This window comes from Hippocampus comes, unplaced genomic scaffold (assembly GCF_001891065.2).
Source record: "Hippocampus comes isolate QL1 unplaced genomic scaffold, H_comes_QL1_v1.1 scaffold68, whole genome shotgun sequence".
NCBI classification, from domain to species: domain Eukaryota; kingdom Metazoa; phylum Chordata; class Actinopteri; order Syngnathiformes; family Syngnathidae; genus Hippocampus; species Hippocampus comes.
In genome coordinates, this window is record NW_017805625.1 from 4,905,708 (window position 1) to 4,914,482 (window position 8,775).

At 45.1% G+C, this 8,775-nt stretch overlaps 1 protein-coding gene and 1 non-coding gene across 3 annotated transcripts in view; both read right to left on the reverse strand.

Annotated features, from left to right (window-relative positions):
- Positions 1-980: 980 nt before the first annotated feature.
- The window catches only part of grm2a (glutamate receptor, metabotropic 2a), a 28,777-nt gene continuing 20,982 nt past the window's right edge, over positions 981-8,775 (reverse strand). Inside the window, exons 2-6 of one of the 2 annotated variants that reach the window (XM_019880951.1) lie at positions 6,899-6,978; positions 6,141-6,800; positions 4,337-5,397; positions 1,492-1,669; positions 981-1,403 (exon numbers count right to left, since the gene is read on the reverse strand). In XM_019880951.1, the coding sequence (XP_019736510.1) occupies positions 1,330-1,403; positions 1,492-1,669; positions 4,337-5,397; positions 6,141-6,800; positions 6,899-6,978 (2,053 nt within the window). In that variant the 3' untranslated portion in view covers positions 981-1,329. Of the gene's footprint in view, positions 1,404-1,491; positions 1,670-4,336; positions 5,398-6,140; positions 6,979-8,775 lie in introns of both variants that reach the window. The other variant, XM_019880950.1, reaches the window with a different exon arrangement.
- trnal-uaa (transfer RNA leucine (anticodon UAA)) lies at positions 7,722-7,849 on the reverse strand. Its single transcript has 2 exons — positions 7,813-7,849; positions 7,722-7,767 (listed from the first exon to the last, which is right to left on the reverse strand). It is a non-coding gene; the product is annotated as a tRNA-Leu (tRNA).

Below are 8,775 nucleotides of genomic sequence, written 5' to 3' on the forward strand. Positions count from 1 at the left end.
GTCTGCCTGCACTGCCACCTAGCGAGCAACTGGGGGAGTGTCCTCTACTATTGAAAACATTTAAACACATTAAACTCGAACTTGGATTTGCGAAAAATAATTTAATTCCAGTCAGATGAATCTTCATCCCACCGTTTGACCTCTATACAAATATGGACCGAATTTTTTGCTACTTTTTATTTGCTAAAATGCTTGTATTTTTCAGTAGAAATTAACTTTCGTCGCCAATATTTGTTTCTCTAATGCCCATATTTTCGTGGTGACCCTTAACATCTTGAAAAATAATGACGTTTTACAAGGCCATCCCCTCAAATTGACACCCATATTTGCATATTGAAACAAATTGAACACAAGATGGCAGTGTTAAATCACGACTGCCGGGCGCTATTTTACCCAGGACCGAATCATGCTGCTGTACACCAGTACAGGATGACATTGTGTGTTTGTATTGTGACTTAATGGCTGTAGAATGAAGCTGTAATGTCGTAGCATCTTCTGGTGGATGATTTACAATCACTGCTGAATCTTAGCCAAATCTCCGTTTGATTTGAATGCTTTGGTAGAAGATATATTACGGGAAACCATCTTGTCACCAGTGCCGTAGTCAAGGTGCTATCATAGTATTTATAGTCAGATTTTTACAGCGGATTAAATAAAAAGTCGACACACACCTTTAGAAATACCAGGTTTTTGTGGAATATATGTATAAAACAATTCCAGTTTTAAATAAATTCTCACCTTTTTCCATCATTAACGTGAACTGTATTCATCCAGTGAAAACAAATAATTTTGACAGGGGAAGTAAAAACAACTCATATGACTAATGAGTTTTGCAAAAATAACGCGCACCGTCTTATAACTGGGATGTGGCTGTGTTCAAAATGAACTAAAACACAAACACACATGCACACGCGCACACACGCACAGAATAGAAACATTGTGCATGGTTTATCCAAATAAAACACAAGTGAATTCTCATACCGTATTAATATAAAACACATTTTATTTACATAAATTACAAGAAAGCACAAACTGTTCACCAGAAATCTACATGAAAAACATCCCGTATATAATACATTTAACAGATTCACGATCATTGTTGCAGTAAAAACGAGGGCAAGACTCTATGTAACCTTTATTGGCATGATTTCACTTGGTCATTTATTTGAATTGAAAAACAGAAGAAAAGAATTGGGACATTGTACTCACAGCACTTTGAGGACAACAAAGTCAGGACAACTGTCCTCTTTAATATCTCAGACACCTGTTTGAGGACTAGTGGTTATATAATTGTGTTTACAACGCTTGGCAGAGTTACTCAGCTCATCTTCACAAGGAAGACGTCGTGGAGTCCACCACCTCTCGCCCGTTACACACCGTTGGAACGACATTGGACGCTGATGCTGCAAAAAAAAAAGACATGCAGAAGTATAGATATGTACGTTTAAACATGGCTAGTCTGTCCTCTCTGCCAACAAGTGCGCCACGTACCTTGAGAGAAACTGGAGCCCGGGCCAGTGGTGACGCTGAAGCGGGTGGTGGCCACCCGAAGAGTGCTGACATTCTTCTGTGGCTGGAACAGAATGATGTGGACTTTCGGAGCAAAGAGGCAACCCAGGACAACCGACCCGCTCAGACTGACCGAGATGCACATAGTAGTGGTCTGCACCTGGAAACATACGGGCAAATCTATTAAGGTCTGACAAACACGCCGGTACCATAAAACACAGAATCATGTACTATCACTAATCTGTGGGCAGTCATTTTGACACCCTTATTCCAGTCTACATACTGAAAAGCATTGGAATTACTTTTCACGGAAAAGTTTTCAGTGACTTTAATAATTCACAAGCGTTGCGTAGGAAGAGGAGAGCACAAAGAATCCACATTTGCAGTAACGTTCTTTTCGAGATGTCTCCTGCTGGAGGATAAAGAACATGTGGAGCACATTGATGCCGGTTCCACACCTTTGAAAGGTTGATTTTATTTAAAAAAAAAAGCAGCACTGCTGTCTGTGCTCAGTATAAATCATGTCTTCAGGAAGTATATTGCCTTTTTTTCACTGCGCTTTTTTTCTGTCTGGTTATTAAAAAGTTTTTTTAGATGAACCAGCAAGCCCGTCTATAGGGCTGGTATGAACTTTGAATTTCATTTACTAGTGTGTAGGTGGTTTTGGCTTTGTCAAACCGGAGCTCAAAATAAATCCGCCATGTGCGGATTGTCATTAGCAGGTCTTGATTTTTAACTTCTTTATATTTTTAGTGATACATTGCTGCAATATTACTAATCCATTTTGGCTTTCCGAAACAAGAATTGAGGATTATGCAGGATGTTTCCCCCACCCCTCTATTTGCAGCATAAAAAAATAATTAAATTGGTTGAGCCCGCTCGACGCTGCATTTCTAAGCACAAGGTTCTGTAATCTGTCCGAGGTTGCGCCTCTGTCCTTCCCGTCAGCCCTCAGTGCGTTCATGGAGGCGCTGTCTGTGACTGTGGGTGTTTAATCAGTTGTGTTTGCTGCCAAGATGAGATGTCCAGGCCTGGCATACGAGGGGAGACCTTTCTCCCTCAGGGCGCAGAGAACAGCTTCAATATTTCATATGATAATCATATGAGCTATTCACGGCTCAGTGGATTGCATTTAATTTATGTTCACATTTCATGACAGACCACACTCCAATTTTTTTCCCCTCGCTGGAGATTTGCATCAGGGTGTGACAACAACGTGAGAAGTGGTATTCAACTCACGAAACACGAGTAACGTTTGAATACAACTGACCCTATGCTTCACTTATTATTTATTGGTCAAAGGAGAGTTCTTTGTGTGTCTGACGAGCCCATTCTGGCTGCCAATTCCCCACATTGCCTGCAGGGGCAGCACAGAGGCTTCATCTGAGCATCTCGCATAGTCCCAGGACAGAGGGCACAGCTGGGACTCAGCATTCTTGTCTTTCACACTCCATTCCACACAGCAATGTGCAGGGGGACACACTGGGACATCCCGTTCCCTTTCTGCCCACGTGGTCCTGCTTGTCTCCTCTTCGTTCCCGCGGAGGAAATTGTGTCAGGGGAGTCCACTGTCTCCATCTCCCTCTCCAATGCCGCAATGTGTTCAGGTCCCAGGGGCAAATATCCCGACAACTTCGGTCACTCATTTCTCTGACAGTCTATCGATTTGGTTTATATGACGCTGGGCAACAGGAGGACGCTAGCTAAGCTAACAGCTATGATGGACAGACCCTCCCACCCCCTCCAGACCACTCTGACAGCACTGGGCAGCTCCTTCATCCAGAGACTGATACCCCCGCGCTGCAAGAAGGAGAGGTACCGCCGCTCGTTCCTGCCAACTGCTGTCAGGCTATTGAATAGACAGACCTGAAAACCTGGACTCACCCACGCTCACCCATTTTAATATGCCTATATTTATATTTATTTATATACTTTTTGTCTTGTACTTTCTCCCTTTCATAATTTTGCTGCTGTGAATTGGGAATTTTTCCATTGTGAGACAAATAAAAGTTTCTTATCTTATGCAATGTTTGGGAGGGGATATGTTGACATTACAAGGGTTGCCACTAGGACTGATACATCCATCCATCTATCCATTTTCTGATCCTCTTATCCTCACAAGGGTCGCGGGGCGTTACTGGAGCCTATCCCAGCTGTCTTCGGGCTGAACTGGTTGTCTGCCATATACAGCCAAAATTGTTGACAGCTCCTTCAATGTCAGTGTTTGCCTCTTGGCAGCTTCCCTGATGAATTTTCTTCTGATCTTTTCATCATTTTTGAGGGGTGTCCAGTTCTTATTAATGTCAGTGTCGTGCCATATTTGCTTGATCATGACTGTCTTCACAATGTTCCATGACATTTTTGATGCCTCGGAAATTCTTTTGTATCCTTCCCCTAACTGATACTTTGAACAGTAGCTCCCTCTGGCGTTGAGGAAACTCCCTGCAGATTGTGACTTTTTCTTTAAGATGTAATGAAAAAAAAAAGTGAGTGAAAGCCGACTAGAACTTAATTTGGCATGGATCAAAATGGTGGCAGGTGTGCGTTAAATCTCATTTAGCATGAGTTTAAATGTGATTGATTAAGTCTGAACCTAGCCACAGTCCCAGTTATAAGAGGGTGTGCACACTTGTGCAACCACATTATCTCCATTGTTTATTGTTTATCTCTCAATCCCACCTCCCCCAAAACGATGGTGAAAAAAAAAGAAAAGATTTATGTTGAGCTGTATTTTTTTCCCGCTACATTACCAAATTGTTCCTTCATGAACGGTTTGACAAGAAGCGAGTCAAAATCCCGACGTGTGACGAACGTTGTGGTAACTCACCCTGTAGTCACTGGCAGTGACGTAGAAAATAGGCTGAAAAGCCAGCCAGATGATGCAGGTTGTATACATGGTGAAGCCAATGAACTTGGCTTCGTTAAAATTTTCGGGGCACTTGCGGGTCTTGAAGGCGTACACCGTGCAGAGGATGATGAGGACGCAGTTGTAGGTGAGAGACATGAGCATGCTGGAGTCTTTGCTGTTACACTTGAGGGTGACGACATCTCTCTTCTCCGGGCTCACTTCCTTTCTCACTCCCGGAGCTTCGATGAGAAGCCAGACCACCACCACGACCAGCTGGCAGGAGATCAGACCTCCGCAGATGGCGACCTGTGAGGCCGGGCTGATAAATCGAGGTCGCTGGGCACCGCCCTTGACCCCGTTGAAGATCCGAGCAATGCGATTGGTCTTGGTCAGGAGGGCCGAGTAGCACACGGCGAAGGAGGTTCCCAAGCCCAGGCGGCGCAGTGTGCAAACCGCCGTGGAAGGTTTGGCGATGTAGATGAAAGTCATTGTATAGCACATCAGCACTCCCAGCAAGAGAATGTAGGAGAGCTCACGTCCGCTGGCTTTCACCACGGGGGTCTCGTTGTGTTTGAGGAAGAGGCCGATGACGAATAGAGTGCACATCATCCCCAGGCAGGAAATGCTGACGGGTCCAATGGCCCAGGCATCTTCCCAGCGGATGTACTCCTCGGGTAGGTCATAGCAACCTGTCAGATTAGCCAGAGGCCACCGTCCAAAGCTGCAGTCGGCACACGTGAACTCATCCTGCAAGTATTGGTAAGACTGGCATGGGATGCAGATCCAGCAGCACACGTCTCCGGGCTGCATGCTCTTCACCTCGTTCTTCCTGCAGGGGTCGCTACACTGCGAGGTGGGCGCGCCGTTAGCCCAGGGGATCAGGCTTGTGTTCAGGATCAGACTCTGAGCCCAGTACCCGACCTTGCGGTAGCTGTAGCGTCCACCTGCCTTGTGGTAGTGGAAAATGTTGTAGCGGCCGAAGCTGTCTCCGAAAGCGTCAAAGCGGACAACGTTATCTGTATCTGGTGGACGAAACGGCGCTGTCGGAAATGAATGGAAAGCATGTCAAAATGCAAAGCCGTAAAATGTATACATCATAGAGAGCAATGGACAATGATGACAACAACATTTCTATCGCCTCTTCTTTGCTGTCGCTTCAGTGTTGAACAATCTATGGTGCAGCCCTTTGTAGACAGGCAAAAAAATAAAAATAAAAATTCCTGTATCAGCTGGGAGTGTGATGTTAAAACTACAATTAGTCTCGTGATTAAGATGCTTGAAAATGGTGGTGGGGCTGTGGTGCTAGTTGCCTTTGCCAATTAGTGTGTGTGTGTGTGTGTGTGTGTGTGTGTGTGTTCAGTAGCACAACAAAAGTATTTGACCCCTTTAAAATGATTATTCTTTTGCACAGCAACACCGATTTAATGTTTAAGATCATCAAACAAATGTCAAGATCGGACAAGTAGAAAATATAAGATTTTTTTTTTTTTTTTTAATAGTAATGAAAAAAAATATTCAAAGAAACCTGACCCGGTGTGACGTACTTTCCCCTTCATTAAATCTTGCATTTACTGTGTCTAATCACATTTTTCAGATTATGTACACTGACCACACCCAAACCTAATTACCATCAGACTTGTTCATATTTAAGTGTGACAAACTGCAAGTTTTTTTTAAAAGCAGGAAGGGGGCGGGGCATTTTTTTTTCACACCACCGTTGAAGTGAGGACAATCAAATATTTTTGTCTTCAAAATATGATATTGGTCATTGAAGACTACTCACCGTCCAGCTTGGTCTTGAGAATATAGTCCCTGTAAAATTTCCTGCCATTGCCAGGCTTAAGTGCATCGCAGACCTTGGTGGAGTTGGGGCACAAGGCCTGCCTCATGTTGTGTAACGCAGTGGCCATGGCGTACACTGCGTTCACCACAAACATAATCTTGGACTCAGGTTGAAACGGGGCCTCACGCAGCGAGTGCTTCCCACAACTTAAATCGTGAAGGCTGCACTGGAACTGGTTCTCCCAGAACTCTCTGAACCACGGATTCCTGCTGTTGTTGTACGGATGGAGAGCCGTGAAGTAGTCGTTAAAACGGGGGATGGGATAGGAGGCCAGCTCAATGGTGAATGCTCCATCTGCGACGGCTTCACTGCCCCGCACCACGCTCTCCTGCGCTCCCCAACCGTCACTGGCCACCCAAGTGAAAGAGACGTTCATGCGGTTGGCCGCCACCAGAAGCTCGCGGGCATCTTCGCTGCGAGTAAACAGGATGACCACCTTGGCGTTGGACTTCTGCTGCAGGGAGCGGATCACGTTCTCATAGCTCCAGCGGCTCATGGAACGGCTCACCTTGGCTGACGTGGCGATGCAGATGTGGCGGGCTCGAGCCTCCTGCTGAAAGGCGTCGATGCCCGTCTCGCCGTAGTCACCTTCCGACGCCACTGTCGATACATACGTCCAGTTGAAGTAACGGAGGATTTCTGCCATTGCCTTGGCCTGGAAGAAATCGGGGGGTACGGTGCGGGCGAAGTAGTCATACCGAGTCTTGTCACTGAGTTTGGCACTGGTGGAGGCATAACTGATCTGAGGGATCTGAAAGAGTCGCAGCAAGTTGGCCACCTGGAAAAAAGCTAGCGTGTCTGCCTCACTGTCAAAGGTTTGACTTTTGACTCTCAGCATTTTTTGTGTGGCGTTTACAGGTTCCCACCGTTGCTGTTTTTTTTCTCCTCTGGGAAAACATTCTTGCTAAGTTAAAATGAAGACTCTCAAAAGGTGAAGAGAGTGAATGGTTGTGCTGTGCTCTGGATTTGCTCTGCCTCTTGCCGAAAGTCAGCTGAAAAAGGCCTGTGACAAGGTGCTGTGACTGGATATGGATCCTTAGCTTCTTCTTGATGCACAACATAGGTTCGAATTCGATTTGAAATGTGTTCCCATTTTGTAACAACAGTAGTATTTCATCTAAGGCTTGAATATTTGATCTAAATTTCCAACTCTTCCGCTCCCAGCTGGGTGCTCAACCCTTAACTGATACACATGAGGAAAGAAGAAGAGCCGCGACAGGCATTTTCATTGTCTATAACTACGCATCTGTTCACATCGATAACGAATTCGATTTTCGCTCTCCTACTCTTAGTGCTGCACAGAGAAGCAGACGAGATGTATGCTGGGATATTCAGAGTAAAGGGAGGTCAAGAACAGAACTGCAAATGCGTCTTGGGAATTTGGGATGTCGTTCAAGGTTATCCGAACAGTCGAGTGGCTGCAATAATTAGTTCCTGTTTTGGGGAGGGCGTATCTCATCATGACACTCCCGTCGCAAAGCCAAAGTCCCAATTGAAAACCTCCTGACACTGAAAAAATACTACCAGGAGTGGGGTTTGAACCCACGTGGACAGATGCCCATTGGATCTTAAGTCCAACGCCTTAACCACTCGGAACAGATGCCCATTGGATCTTAAGTCCAACACCTTAACCACTCGGCCACCCTGGTAGGTATGACACAAATCCAATCCTTCACAAAAACCCTGGTAGGCATTGACACAAATCCAATCCTTCAAAAAAAAAAAAAAAACAACTTGTGGCTGGTGCCAGCAGCTACAGGTGAAATGTCGACATGCTGGATTAAACAGATGTCATTCATGTGTCGTCTGATTCGCAACAACCTTTTCTAATTGTCAACCAAAGTGAGTGACACAGGCCGCCGTGAATAGAATTTGTTGTGAAATTGCAAACCCTGTCACAAAAGTTGCCGCAACACTTCGGAAGAAAGACAAGAAAGGATGCGGGCAGAAAGATTTGAAGGAGAGTTGAAGGAGAAGAAAGCAATAATGAAAGTTTGCATTTTCCGACTTGAAGCTTTTGTCAGGGCTGTGACAGTGACGACAACGTGCGAGGGAAGCGACGGACTAGTTTTTGCTTGAGGCAACTTTAAACGCCTAAGGGCAGCCAGACTGATTTAAAGGAAAAGAAAATCTGGTTGGAATTCATGCTGTGGCTCATTCCTGCAATCACGATTTCAGACGTATCACCACAGCATTGCAAGAGCACTAAATTCAAGTTGAACGTCCGTTTCGGTATTTTGCCACACAAATTGGGCCAAACGCATTAATTGAATCTGAGAAACTGCACAAACCAAATCGATGAAAATTGAAGTTCAAATTACAAATAAGTTGAGGCCGGAACCGGGGAACAGAAGTCGCCATTGAAAAAACAAAAAAGTGGACATTTTTGAAGATGTTTTGTGAGATGCCTCAGTTGGCTCAAGACGTGGGATCTTTGTGCTCATGCGGGATCAGTGGGATGAATATCAAATGAGTCAATCTAGCAGAAATTTCCAGGCCTCAACATTTGTTGGGAGGCAATGCAAACCCACCCACGCACACGCACACGCACACACACACACACACACACACACAC